Genomic DNA, 15,317 nt, shown 5'->3' on the forward strand with positions numbered 1-15,317 from the left:
TGATCAAAACTTCAAATTGAATATCTGTAGTAGTTACCGAGATGTATTCTGATTTCAAGCAATCTTCAAACTGAATTTTAACTTGCTTGCAAACCTTAACCTGACTTGTTTAGGTACAAAAGGGGGCATACTCCTGCTCAAAATCTGGACACCATTATAGGTCATAGCCAAAGTTTTTAGAATATAATCCCCAAAGTTGTGGGAATATAAGCCCAAGAGGTGTACGAATATAAGCCAAATAGATGTGGCAATATAAGCCCAAGAGGTGTAGGAATATAAACCCAAGAGGTTTAGGAATATAAGCTCAAGAGATGTGGGATTATAATCCACAAAGGTGTTGGAATAAAAGCCCTAGAGGTGTAGGAATATAAGCCCAAAAGGTGTGAGAATAAATACCCCAGAGGTGTAGGAATATACGCACAAGAGGTGTAGGATTATAATCCACAGAGGTGTTGGAATAAAAGCTCCAGAGGTGTAGGAAAATAAGCCCAAGAGGTGTGGCAATATAAGCCTTAGAGGTGTGGGAATATAATCAACAAATGTGTTGGAATATAAGCCCAAAATGTGAGGGAATATAAGTATAGAAGGTGTTCGAATTAAAGCCCCAGATGTGTGGGAACACATGCCATGGAGGTCTGGGAATACAAGCTCAAAAGTGTGGGAATATAAGCCCATATATGTGGGAATTTAAGCCCAGAGGTGTGGGAATATGTAGAGGTTTGGGAATATAGACCCTAGAGATGTATGAATATATGCCCAAGAGGTGTAGGAATATAAACTGGGGAATAATAGCTCAAGGAGTGTGGAATATAAGGATCAGAGGTGTAGAAATATAAGCCCCACAGGTGTTTTATATAAAAGCTCCAGAAGTATGGGAATATAAGCTCCATGAGTGTGGGAATATAAGCCACAGAGGTGCAGAAATGGAAAGCCCAATTAAGGTTCTAAACTGACCTTAAGATGTAAGTGACCCATTCATGACCATCCTACCTGCATAGCAGATGGAAACATTGGGATTGTTCCATACACCTACAGCATAGTATATGTCCTCTGTACCGAACACTCTAGCGCTCGAGTAAGGACCTTTATAACCTTCTGGTACCTTACCAACCTGAAAAATGACAGTGTAGGATAATGCGAGAGTCAGCACAAATAAGCCCGTGCAGTCTGCTTAGGCTAATCAGGAGAGATGCGTTGAAGATAGTCCATTCTTACTGAAAATGTTGTTTTGGCGGAAAGTGACTTCCCTGATTCACCTATTCGGATTGCACATGATAATCTTACACACCAATTTACGCACGTGCATTAATAGACTTTTTAAATAAATAAAACATTGACAGTTTCAAAACTTAACAAGGGCTGTTTGTAAAACATGCATGCCCCCCATATGGGCTCTCAGTTGTAGTGACAGCCATTTTGTAAATATGTTTTTTGTCACTGTGACCTTGACCTTTGACCTAGTGACCTTAAAATCAATAGGGGTCATCTGCCAGTCATGATCAATGTACCTAACAAGTTTCATGATCCTAGGCATAAGCGTTCTTGAGTTATCATCCGGAAACCATTTTACTATTTTGGGTCACCGTGACCGTGACCTTTGACCGAGTGACCTCAAAATCAATAGGGGTCATCTGCGAGTCATGATCGATCTACCCATAAAGTTTCATGATCCTAGGCATAAGCGTTCTTGAGTTATCATCCGGAAACCATTTTACTATTTCGGGTCACCGTGACCTTGACTTTTGACCTAGTGACCTGAAAATCAATAGGGGTCATCTGCGAGTCATGGTCAATCTTCCTATCAAGTTTCATGATCCTAGGCATAAGCGTTCTTGAGTTATCATCCGGAAACCATTTTACTATTTCGCGTCACCGTGACCTTGACCTTTGACCTAGTGGCCTGAAAATCAATAGGGGTCATCTGCGAGTCATGATCAATCTACCTATCAAGTTTCATGATCCTAGGAATAAGCGTTCTTGAGTTATCATCCGGAAACCATTTTACTATTTTGGGTCACCGTGACCTTGACCTTTGACCTAGTGACCCCAAAATCAATAGGGGTCATCTGCAAGTCATGATCAATGTACCTATCAAGTTTCATGATCCTAGGCGTAAGCGTTCTTGAGTTATCATCCGGAAACCATTTTACTATTTCGGGTCACCGTGACCTTGACCTTTGACCTAGTGACCTGAAAATCAATAGGGGTCATCTGCGAGTCATGATCAATCTACCTATCAACTTTCATGATCCTAGGAATAAGCGTTCTTGAGTTATCATCCGGAAACCATTTTACTATTTTGGGTCAGTGACCTTGACCTTTGACCTTTGACCTAGTGACCTCAAAATCAATACGGGTCATCTGCGAGTCATGATCAATGTACCTATGAAGTTTCATGATCCTAGGCCTAAGCGTTCTTGAGTTATCATCCGGAAACCACCTGGTGGACGGACCGACCGACCGACCGACAGACCGACCGACAGACCGACCGACATGTGCAAAGCAATATACCCCCTCTTATTCGACGGGGGGCATAAAAATCCAACAATCTTGAAACACTTTCATTCTGTTATGCACAAAATAAAACAATAGCTAGAAATCAATAGCTCTAGCTAAAGAAAATTATATTTGGCTACAAATTTGTCTGTATCAAATCCAAAGAAATAGCCAAAATATAAAAAATTGACATAGTCAAGTTAATTTACTGAGGAAAATGTAAAGCCAGGGAGGAGCCCTGATAAATAGACTTTTAAAATTGTAAAGTAATGACTTATCAATTATTTTATTATTGATATTTTCTGCAGTTTGGAATGCAGCTGATTTAATATTAAGTGTCATTAGTCGAAAATATCAATGTTAAATATTAATTATTAAATTTAAATAAAAATTAAAAATACCAAGCCCTTATTAAAAAATATATGAAGACTATTAGTAGATCTATTTTAGTTTAAGGTATTGATACATGGACATATAATAGTTTTCTGTTAGTTATTCAAACACTAGTTGAATGCACAAAAACATGATTTCAAACCATTTCTGCAACTTTTAAACCAAAAGTCAGTACAGGTACATTTTCTGTTCTGATATTAACAAAGCTATCGCTACTTTTATCTGCTGGGCTTTCCTTTCATGACAAAGTGTATTTTTGTATGTATTTGTTGTGAACTAATGTCACTTACAACAGCCTAGTTGTTGGGGTGGCTCTTAAAGTGAAACAGTTTGAGTGTCTGGTCATCACTAGGGAGACCCTAATTACTACCCATTGAAGCTCAGGATTGTTCTAATTGATGGAAACAAGGCAAACATAAACTGTTAATAAGTAAAAGGGTCTGATATAAAGGTTGCCATGGCGTAGTGAATATGGTGTCTGCCTAGCGACCAGAAGGTCATTAAGTTCAATCCCACAGTGCGAGTGTTCTTTAGATCACTCCCAAAGACACCAAGTACTGGTTCTAGTCCAAAGGCAACGGACTCGACAGTATTTCAAATAAGCCTTAGACTTTTGATGCAATCCAGCTACAATAAATAGGTTTAAACTAAATGGGTCTAAGCTTGAGACATTAAGAGGGTGAGGAATGTAGTACAATAGGGTCACGTTGAACAGCCTTGCTCTTGAGGAAGCTCTTGAGCAATGCAATTAAAGTGTCTGATCATCACTCGGGAGACCCTGATTTAACCCCCAATGGAGCTCAAGAGTTTTCACATTCTATTAAAAAATATTGTGTAATCTTTTGGACATTTGCCGTAAATAAGACTTGTTGATGGCAACTGATGCATCTTCTGACCACAATTATTGATGTTTTCACTATATTTTAAAATAAATCAATAAATATATTTAATAAAAACAGTTATTAAACGATCAGGACCATTTTCTTACCATTTTTCCGTTATTGATGTCAACCAGGCCAGCATACTTGTTTTCCACTCCATTAGTGATGCCTGTATCTGAGATGGAGATGAGGGCGTAGGTTTGTGAACAGTGTAGATAAAGATCAGAAATCTCATACATGCTGTTAGCCACTACTTCATGCAGAATTTCACCGGAACAAAGATCACAGACAAATATTGTCCCTGTGCTTTTGTAGTCAGCCCCACAAGATAACATTATATTTTTTGTAGTAATAACAGAGGACCACCGAGTAATCTTCATCTTTTCTAAGTTGTGTAGTTTTTTCTTCGCTTTCATGCTGTACACAAACCCTTCTGGTTTTGCGTTGCTCCATAAATCCTTAGGCCCACCGCCCGTGACAAGATAGTTGTCATCAGGGGAGATAAGCAAGCAACTCACTGGATGTTCATGGTCCTTCATCTTGTGAAGCAGCTGAAGAGTGGTTTCCCTTTTGTATATGAAGACCTCACAGTCTGTATTAAATATAAATGTGTAATTGAAGAATGGTATCTCTGTTGGATAAGAATACCTTGCAGTCTGTATGCAATATTAATGTGTGATATAAGAATGGTCTCCCTTTTGTATATGAAAACGTCACAGACTGTACTCAATATAAATGTGTGATAAAAAAAAAATGGCTCCCTTTTGTATGTTAATATCTCAGAGTCTGTATGAAATATAAATGTTTGATTTCATACCATCTCTTACTTCACAAACTCTGATTTAAAGTTATATGCACCTAACCATGTGGTTAGCATGCATATAAATTCCTTACACATACACCAAACATTATCAGTAAAAGAAATGATAAATCTAACAAGTTAACAAATTATCATGAAACACTGAACAACTTTAGCAACAAAATAACAATATCTGTATTTAACAAAGTAAATCATTAATTAAATAGTGTATCGATATATACATAAAGCCTTACAATGGCTTACCATTTGAGCAGACAATAAATTTCCCCTCGTTCGAGACCACAATACAGCCTACTGGGTGGGGAAACTGTATGGGTGCAGAAGTAGATCGTTCATACAACCGGTGTTCAGACTCAGGAGAATACCGGCTTACTTTTGTGTACACATCCAGAAGTAAATATCTTAAATATAATAGAGAACCGCTCTTAGAAAACTGGGCTTACTGTATGTGCATAACATTATGTCATAGAATAGCCTGTGCAGTCAGCGAAGGCTAATCAGGGTCGACCCTTTCTACTTTCATGGTAGTGTTTATTTAAAAGAAGTATTTTCTTAAAGAAAATCCAGTTGAAGCAGAAAGTGTCGTACCTGATTAGCCTGTGTAAGCTGCACAAGTTTATCTGGAACAACACTTTGTGCACATGCTAAAAGCTCCCTTTTCACCAAGCGAGTATAGTATACATAAATTAAGAAGAAATTAAACAAAATGTCAAACACAGATGTTTGACAAACGTTTATATTATATAGCTTCATCCCATTTTTTCAAAGTTGACAGAGATGCCTTACCTTAAACTTAAATGTTACTCAACTGAGTTTTAGAAAACAAGCATACGTCTTTCATATGTCATGAGTCAGTATGTTCACCCGCATATTATTAAACTTAAAATAGTCTTAAAATAATACAAATATTACTAAATCTTTAATATCCTCATAAAAAACAATTCAGTTGAGATTTAAATGACATAATTACATCATTTCTATGCCAACAATGTTTTTATGACAATTGGAACCCTGTATATATTCAAAACTCTGAGGTATTGGTTCTCCAATCCAAGTCTATTCTAATTGAGACACACACTTGAAAACCAGGCTTCATGCATGAGCAGACTTAACGGGGATGACACAGTTAACATTGACTGAATGTTCTTTAAAAAGAGACTTCCTTTAAACCAAACTTTCCATAAAACCTAACATGTAATGTTGCCCTTAATGCACAAACTAATCTGAGAAAATACGCATATAAATTGAGCCACATTTTTCCAGACAATGTCTCAAATTGTATGTGCAACAATTGGTTTGAAAATATGGGCCTAGTACATACTTGCTTCCCCCCACAAACTGTATATTTCTGATGAACATTCCAATATCTTCCTTGACGATGCAGGACCCGTTGTCATGGAGATCAAATACACAGATGCGGTCACAACGCTGTGATGACCTCTGCTCAACAACATACAACTGACCAAGGTCATCACACAGGTACGCGGGTCTGTAGTGAGGATCTCTGTCCTCTGGAAAAAATATAGAAGTAGTCTTAGACAAGAGATGTGTTTGCCAGAATTACAATGCCCCATACTGCGCCGATTTTTTTTGATTTTTTTATCATTTGGCAGGTACAGTTAATTATCTCCCTTTAAAGCTTATAAATTCCCTTGGATTTGTTTTTTGACCATTGACCTTGAAGGATGATATTGACCTTGACCTTTCACCACTCAAAATGCACAGCTCCATGAGATACACATGCATGCCAAATATCAAGTTGCTATCTTCAATATTGCAAAAGTTATGGCCAATGTTAAAGTTTTCAAACGGAAGCACAGACTGACAGACAGATTGACAGTTCAACCTACCAGGAGCATAATAAATTGAGCATGCTCTGTGAATATTGGGTTTAAATGCATGTGCGTTAAGTGTCATCCCAGATAAGCCCAAATAGGCTACTCAGGGACAACACTTCCAGCTTGTATGGTTTATTTTGTTTGAAATATTTATCTTTGTAGTGAAAATTCCTGGTATGGCGGGAAGTGTTGTCTCTGATTAGCCTGTGTGGACTGCACAGGCTTATCTGAGACAACACTTTAGGACCATGAATTAAACCCTGTATTCTCAGAGGTCATCACACAGGTACGCCTGTCTGAAGTGATGATCCCTGTCATCTCCTATTAACCTCGTATATTATACAAAATGCATCATTTTTAAATGGGTTGTATGCCATTATGCTGTTATAGCTCCAGACGAGCCAGTGCAAACACAGAGTCTTGTCATGAGCTGTCATGTCTGCGACCAAGAAACCTTGCATGTCATAATAGTTGCCAGCGTAGCTCCTCACCAGACTGCGCAATTGGATAGGCAAAACAATCTGGCTATGCAAGAATTGAAGAGATAATTGTATTGTGAACAATTACACAATATACATGTTAATTCCATGATACTAATTAATGTGTAAGATGTCATAAATACACATAATTTAGACAACAGCTATAATTTAATTACAAAATACATTTAATGACATAAATTAAGATGTTGAATTCTTTCATTTAGTTTTAAATCATAATTCATTTTCCCAATTTCTTGAAAATTCCCTATTTCAAACCCATGGGCGATCTTCCCAAAAAACTGGAAAAAAAACTGAATTGAAATTTTCAACAATGCAAAAAACTGTGAAAAAGTCTCTTGCATGGGCGCTAAATGTCATCCCAGGATAGCATACAGTTCACGTAGTCTAATCAGGGACAACACTTTACGCTTAAACTGGATTATAGTTAAGAAGAGAAGAAAAAAATCCAAAAAAGTGGAAAGTGTTGTTTCTGATTAGCCAGTGAGTGTCTTTAAAGTGGACAGCATAGCTTCTGACCAATGTGCGTGATTGTGGGGTCTTTAAAGTGGACAGCATAGCTCCTGACCAGTGTGCGTGATTGTGGGGTCTTTAAAGTGGACAGCATAGTTCCTGACCAGTGTGCGTGATTGTGGGGTCTTTAAAGTGGACAGCATAGTTCCTGACCAGTGTGCGTGAGTGTGGGGGCTTTAAAGTGGACAGCATAGCTCCTGGCCAGTGTGCGTGATTGTGGGGCTTTAAAGTGGACAGCATAGCTCCTGATCAGTGTGCATGATTGTGGGGGCTTTAAAGTGGACAGCATAGCTCCTGACCAGTGTGCATGATTGTAAGGGCTTTAAAGTGGACAGCATAGCTCCTGACCAGTGTGCATGATTGTGGGGGCTTTAAAGTGGACAGCATAGCTCCTGACCAGTGTGCGTGATTGTGGAGGCTTTAAAGTGGACAGCATAGCTCCTGACCAGTGTGCGTGATTGTGGGGGCTTTAAAGTGGACAGCATAGTTCCTGACCAGTGTGCGTGATTGTGGGGGCTTTAAAGTGGACAGCATAGCTCCTGACCAGTGTGCATGATTGTGGGGGCTTTAAAGTGGACAGCATAGTTCCTGACCAGTGTGCGTGATTGTGGGGGCTTTAAAGTGGACAGCATAGCTCCTGACCAGTGTGCATGATTGTGGGGGCTTTAAAGTGGACAGCATAGCTCCTGACCAGTGTGCATGATTGTGGGGGCTTTAAAGTGGACAGCATAGTTCCTGACCAGTGTGCGTGATTGTGGGGGCTTTAAAGTGGACAGCATAGCTCCTCACCAGTGTGCATGATTGTGGGGGCTTTAAAGTGGACAGCATAGCTCCTTACCAGTGTGCATGATTGTGGGGGCTTTAAAGTGGACAGCATAGCTCCTGACCAGTGTGCATGATTGTGGGGGCTTTAAAGTGGACAGCATTGTTCCTGACCAGTGTGCATGATTGTGGGGGCTTTAAAGTGGACAGCATAGCTCCTGACCAGTGTGCGTGATTGTGGGGGCTTTAAAGTGGACAGCATAGCTCCTGACCAGTGTGCGTGATTGTGGGGGCTTTAAAGTGGACAGCATAGCTCCTGACCAGTGTGCGTGATTGTGGGGGCTTTAAAGTGGACAGCATAGCTCCTGACCAGTGTGCGCGATTGTGGGGGCTTTAAAGTGGACAGCATAGCTCCTGACCAGTGTGCGCGATTGTGGGGGCTTTAAAGTGGACAGCATAGCTCCTGACCAGTGTGCATGATTGTGGGGCTTTAAAGTGGACAGCATAGCTCCTGACCAGTGTGCGTGATTGTGGGAGCTTTAAAGTGAACAGCATAGCTCCTGACCAGTGTGCGTGATTGTGGGGGCTTTAAAGTGGACATCATAGCTCCTGACCAGTCTGCGTGATTGTGGGGCTTTAAAGTGGACAGCATAGCTCCTTACCAGTGTGCGTGATTGTGAGGGCTTTAAAGTGGACAGCATAGCTCCTGACCAGTGTGCGTGATTGTGGGGGCTTTAAAGTGGACAGCATAGCTCCTGACCAGTGTACATGATTGTGGGGGCTTTAAAGTGGACAGCATAGCTCCTGACCAGTGTGCATGATTGTGGGGGCTTTAAAGTGGACAGCATAGTTCCTGACCAGTGTGCGTGATTGTGGGGCTTTAAAGTGGACAGCATAGCTCCTTACCAGTGTGAGTGATTGTGGGGGCTTTAAAGTGGACAGCATAGCTCCTGACCAGTGTGCATGATTGTGGGGGCTTTAAAGTGGACAGCATAGCTCCTGACCAGTGTGCGTGTTTGTGGGGGCTTTTAAGTGGACAGCATAGCTCCTGACCAGTGTGCATGATTGTTGAGGCTTTAAAGTGGACAGCATAGCTCCTGACCAGTGTGCGTGATTGTGGAGGCTTTAAAGTGGACAGCATAGCTCCTGACCAGTGTGCGTGATTGTGGGGGCTTTAAAGTGGACAGCATAACTCCTGACCAGTGTGCGTGATTGTGGGGGCTTTAAAGTGGACAGCATAGCTCCTGACGAGTGTGCATAATTGTGGGGGCTTTAAAGTGGACAGCATAGCTCCTGACCAGTGTGCATGATTGTGGGGGCTTTAAAGTGGACAGCATAGCTCCTGACCAGTGTGCATGATTGTGGGGGCTTTAAAGTGGACAGCATAGCTCCTGACCAGTGTGCATGATTGTGGGGCTTTAAAGTGGACAGCATAGCTCCTTACCAGTGTGCATGATGGTGGGGGCTTTAAAGTGGACAGCATAGCTCCTGACCAGTGTGCATGATTGTGGGGGCTTTAAAGTGGACAGCATAGCTCCTGACCAGTGTGCGTGATTGTGGGGGCTTTTAAGTGGACAGCATAGCTCCTGACCAGTGTGCATGATTGTTGAGGCTTTAAAGTGTACAGCATAGCTCCTGACCAGTGTGCGTGATTGTGGAGGCTTTAAAGTGGACAGCATAGCTCCTGACCAGTGTGCGCGATTGTGGGGGCTTTAAAGTGGACAGCATAGCTCCTGACCAGTGTGCGTGATTGTGGGGGCTTTATAGTGGACAGCATAGCTCCTGACCAGTGTGCGTGATTGTGGGGCTTTAAAGTGGACAGCATAGCTCCTGACCAGTGTGCGTGATTGTGGTGGCTTTAAAGTGGACAGCATAGCTCCTGACCAGTGTGCGTGATTGTGGGGGCTTTAAAGTGGACAGCATAGCTCCTGACCAGTGTGCGTGATTGTGGGGCTTTAAAGTGGACAGCATAGCTCCTTACCAGTGTGCGTGATTGTGGGGGCTTTAAAGTGGACAGCATAGCTCCTGACCAGTGTGCGTGATTGTGGGGGCTTTAAAGTGGACAGCATAGCTCCTGACCAGTGTGCGTGATTGTGGGGGCTTTAAAGTGGACAGCATAGCTCCTGACCAGTGTGCGTGATTGTGGAGGCTTTAAAGTGGACAGCATAGCTCCTGACCAGTGTGCGTGATTGTGGGGCTTTAAAGTGGACAGCATAGCTCCTGACCAGTGTGCGTGATTGTGGGGGCTTTAAAGTGGACAGCATAGCTCCTGACCAGTGTGCGTGATTGTGGAGGCTTTTAAGTGGACAGCATAGCTCCTGACCAGTGTGCGTGATTGTGGAGGCTTTAAAGTGGACAGCATAGCTCCTGACCAGTGTGCGCGATTGTGGGGGCTTTAAAGTGGACAGCATAGCTCCTGACCAGTGTGCGTGATTGTGGGCGCTTTAAAGTGGACAGCATAGCTCCTGACCAGTATGCGTGATTGTGGGGGCTTATCTTGGACAACACTTTACAAAAATGCATGAATGCCAGTTTTCTTAGAATGACGTTTCTAAATACTTGCCCCCTATAAGGGAGAGGTCCACAGATATTGAGTACAGTTGGTTCCCTGTAGGTTTTGACATGCACTCTAGAACCGGAACCAGCAGAGGAGAATGGAAACCGGAACACCAGTCCTGACAACGTCTGACAAGACCTTCAATGTATTCATTTCCGGAGTAGTCTGGTCCAAACTGAGCTAGAAGCTGGAAAAAAATATATCTACAGTATGATTTATTTCCTATAAAACCCTTCCACCTCTCAGATACGCATTTTCCACCGATTGCAATTGCTTAGAATATCTTAAATTCTACACCTTTCATAACAGATTCAAGTTTTAAAACCTTCATTTCCAACTATAAGATACTGATGAGGAGCAAACAGCATAAAACCAGAACAGACTTCAACTTACCCAGGCTGTTCTGGCTTTATGCTGTTGCACATAGCCATTTTCACTTTATTTCTGAGTGGAAAGGTTTAAATAGATTGTATTGAAAGGGTCCATTCATAAGGCTAAATATGTTGGGAGGGGGGAGGGGGGGGTCTGAATAAGAATGAAACAAAATCTCAAATATAAAGTGATTGCATTTAAGAAATGTCCCAAGACATCTTCTCAAATATTCTTCCCCTGTAATGGTATGATGTGCATTAATCTATTTTTGGCATTCCCATAATATCAGTGTGTATTTCAACAGCATTTATTTCATAGATAATGTAAATATAATATGTACTTTGATTATGTCATGGCCATCAAATGTTTCATGTTTTACCTATTTTAAAGGAAAATATAACAAGCCAATGTATCTAATTGAGCTGCAACCTGGGAAAACTGGGCTTAGGGCCAGGCTTATCAGGAACAACATTTTCCATCTAAACTTGATTTTTTATAAGAAAAAAAGTTGATTAAATTATAAACTCTATACAAGCTGAAAGGGTCGTCTCTCGTTTGCCTGTGCAGACTGCACAGGCTAATCTGGAACAACATTTTACGCCCATATAGTCACCACAGTTATCCCAGAATGCAGCTTAATTTCATACCATCACTGGCAGATTGACTGGATCCTTCCTGATACTGTCAGCTGCTAAAAGAATCATTCTTGACACCAAGCGAATTCCTTCCAGAACTTTCCTTTCCGTCTCCAAGACAACCTCATCTTGCGTATTCTTCTGCTTCCCTGAACTTGACACTTTAATTCCTGCCATTTTGGATCTCAACAATTCATTGCAGAGTGCATCTGCAAGCTTCAAATCTTCCATGACAGAGGTCAAGGTCAGAGTCAAGCACTTGGCATAGAGCCAATCTGGGTCACAAAAAAGCTCATTGAGGACTGTTTCAAACTGGCCACTGTTGATAAGATGGTGGGGTAGCTCGGTCAGCTTTCGCGTGTTGTACAGAGTCTCACTGATTTTGATTGGTTGGGATGGAACCTGTCTCACAGCTTTCGTGTAGCTGCCCTTTTTTCCTTTTATTAGCTGGAGGGGTTTACACTGTGTGCTCCAGATTCCCTTTAAGAAACACATACAATCACTAGCATTTTGGTCCACCACGAACACATCTGTTAAATGTTCATGTAAATTCGCTTGTAATGGCCATCATAAAACAAAGAGAAAGAACATAAAGATCTTTGATGAATCTGTGTTTATATGAGAAAATTAAAGGCTATTTCATTAATAGTCTTTAAGTAAAACAATTCAATTCCTCACAGTGATAAAAGAATTCACAAAAGCCATACTATGGAGGAAATTCTTAGCCCAGTTTAACTGAATGGGACACACGATGAAACCTTTGCTTACCTGAAAATATTCTGCAAGAGCCTTGTGTAGGTGTTGTCTCACATCTTTATTGCAGAACCTCTCGTACGCCACCTCAGAAAATTGCCTGTGGTACCAGCCAATCACCTTGCGCCCTCCAGACTGTCGCTCTACAACGTACTCTCGGATGTCAAACTGGACTCGTTTCCATAGTAATGGTGGAAGGCGTATCACCTCAGGGTCAGGGGGAAGATGGTAGATGTAGGTGTCTTGAAGAACCTGCAAGGATAGTTTTTTGTGACCAGTGAGATTCATATTATAACCGGCAAGGTGGGGCATTATCATCAATGAAAATGGAGATAAAAATATCATACAATGGCAAGGGATATAACAAATATCATCAATGGCAAGGGATATAACAAATATCATCAATGGCAAGGGATATAATAAATATCATCAATGGTAAGGGATATTTCAAATATCATCATTGGCTAGGGAGGTAACAAATATTATCACAAGTAAGGGAGACAACAAAAATCATCACTGGCAAGGTATATAACATATCATTAATGGAAATGGATATAAAACAAGAGCACCACATAACGGGTGCCAAGCTCGGCTGCGAAAGCTTGTCAGAATGTTGTTGTTTTTTTAGGTCACAGTGACCTTGACCTTCGACCTAGTGACCCAAAATGGGTCTTGCGTGTAGAACTCATTAAGGTGCATCTACATATGAAGTTTCAAAGTTGTAGGTGGAAGCACTTTGATTTAAGAGCCCATGTTAAGGTTTTAGCACGACGCCGGCGGACAGCTGACGGCGGACGGCGAACGGCTGACAGCGAGGGCGGATGACGAACAGGCTTTGACAATACCTTAGGTTTTCTCCAAAAACAGCCTCGCTAAAAATCATCACTGGCAAGGGATATAGCAAATATCATCACTGGCAAGGGAGATAACAAATATCACCGGCAAGGGAGGCACTTAATATCATAACTGTCAAGGGAAATAACAAATAGAATTACTGGCAAGGGATATAACAAGTATCATCACTTGCAATGGAGATAACAAATATATTCACTAGTAGGGAAATAACAATATGTTCACTAGCAAGTGAGATAACAAACATCATCATGGAAAGGGTAATAACATATATCACTGCAAAGATTGATAACTAATATCATCACTACAAGGGAGGCAATAATAATCATCACTAAGAAGGGAGGTTACAAATATTATCACAGGCAAGAGAGAAACAAAATATCATCGTATTCAAGGGAGGCAACAAATATCACTGGCAAGGGCGATAACAAACATCACATTTAAGCAAAACTACAAATATCATCACTGGCAAGGGAGACTACAAATACAGTTACTGTCAAGGGGGGAAACAACTATGTATCATCACTAGTAAGTGAGATAACAAATATAATCAATGGCAAGGGCAATAACAAACATCATCACATTTAAGAGAGGCTTCAAATATCATTACTGGCAAGTGAGATTACAAATTTCATCACTAGCACAGGAGGCAACATATATCATCACTAGTAGGGAAGATAACAAATAGCATAACTAGCATGGAAGGAACAAAATATCATCATATTTAAGGGAGGCGACAAATATCATCACTGGCAATGGAGTTAATAATTATTATTTCTGCCAAAGGAGATAACAAAAATAATCTCTTACAAGAGAGGCAATAAATATATCCGCTAATAAGGAAGATAATAAATATCATAACTAGCATGGGAGGTAACAAATATCATCACTAGTAAGGGAGGTAACTAATATCATAACTAGCATGGGAGGCAACAAATATCATCACTAGTAAGGGAGGTAACTAATATCATCACTGGCAAGAAAGCCAACAGTCTGCACAGTCTAATATGGGATGAGACACTCCGCTTGGACTGGATTTTTGTTAAGAAGAGACTTCTTTCAAACATAATATACCATAAAAGCTGAAAGAGCAATCCTTGATTAGCAAGTGCATTAAGCATTAAACGAAAAATTCCATAAGAACCAAAAGTGTAATCTCTTATTAACCTGTGTGGACTGCACAGGCTAATCTGGGACAACACTTTTCGCACATACATTAAGCCAGTTTTTCCAAGCAAAAGGATCATAATAATTGTTTACAACTGAAATTTCTTATAGCCATTATATGATCTTTGTTTACATTGGCCCACATACCTCATCATCCAATGACAGGAGGTCTTCTATTTCGATCTCTGACAACCCGTCTCTGGCCGCACACAGGTACCCTAGCAGTAGACACATAGAGTTAACCTATTTAAGGCTTATTAAAACGCTCAGGAGTCCGTTGCCTTGGCAAATACTTGGTATCTATGGAGAGATCAAAAAAATGCTCTCACAGTGGGGATCGAACCAGTGAACTCTCTGTTGCTAGGCTGACTCCACAACCATTATGCCAAAGCAACCTTATAACAAGTAGACACATGCAGCATCATTACAAATAACTAGGATCTAGGGCTTAAGGTTTTAATCATTTAAAAGGTGAACATAATTACATAAAAGGTTGCATACAATTTAAACACGTGTACAAGGGCATTTGTGAATATAGACAAAGAATTCATGATATAATATGTAAAACATTTATATGATCATATATCACTGTAATCATAAATGTTGTATCTAATTTTTGTTCAATAAATATGAGCATCCCTCTGGGAATACTGGGTTAATGCATGTGCAAAAAATGTCATCCCAGATTAGCCTGCACAGCCCATACAGCCTAATCAGGGATGAAACTTTTTGCCCTAAACTGACTTTAATTTTCCTTAGAAGAGACTTCCTTTCAATGAAA

General features: G+C 40.7%; 1 protein-coding gene across 1 annotated transcript in view; it reads right to left on the reverse strand.

The window, feature by feature from the left end:
• The window catches only part of LOC127841243 (uncharacterized), a 54,037-nt gene that overhangs the window by 12,971 nt on the left and 25,749 nt on the right, over positions 1-15,317 (reverse strand). Inside the window, exons 10-17 of the mRNA XM_052369904.1 lie at positions 14,684-14,754; positions 12,533-12,769; positions 11,777-12,244; positions 10,764-10,944; positions 5,912-6,101; positions 4,834-4,991; positions 3,878-4,362; positions 991-1,111 (exon numbers count right to left, since the gene is read on the reverse strand). Of these exons, the coding sequence (XP_052225864.1) occupies positions 991-1,111; positions 3,878-4,362; positions 4,834-4,991; positions 5,912-6,101; positions 10,764-10,944; positions 11,777-12,244; positions 12,533-12,769; positions 14,684-14,754 (1,911 nt within the window). The remainder of the gene's footprint in view (positions 1-990; positions 1,112-3,877; positions 4,363-4,833; positions 4,992-5,911; positions 6,102-10,763; positions 10,945-11,776; positions 12,245-12,532; positions 12,770-14,683; positions 14,755-15,317) is intronic.

Source organism: Dreissena polymorpha, chromosome 8 (assembly GCF_020536995.1).
Source record: "Dreissena polymorpha isolate Duluth1 chromosome 8, UMN_Dpol_1.0, whole genome shotgun sequence".
Lineage (NCBI taxonomy): Eukaryota > Metazoa > Mollusca > Bivalvia > Myida > Dreissenidae > Dreissena > Dreissena polymorpha.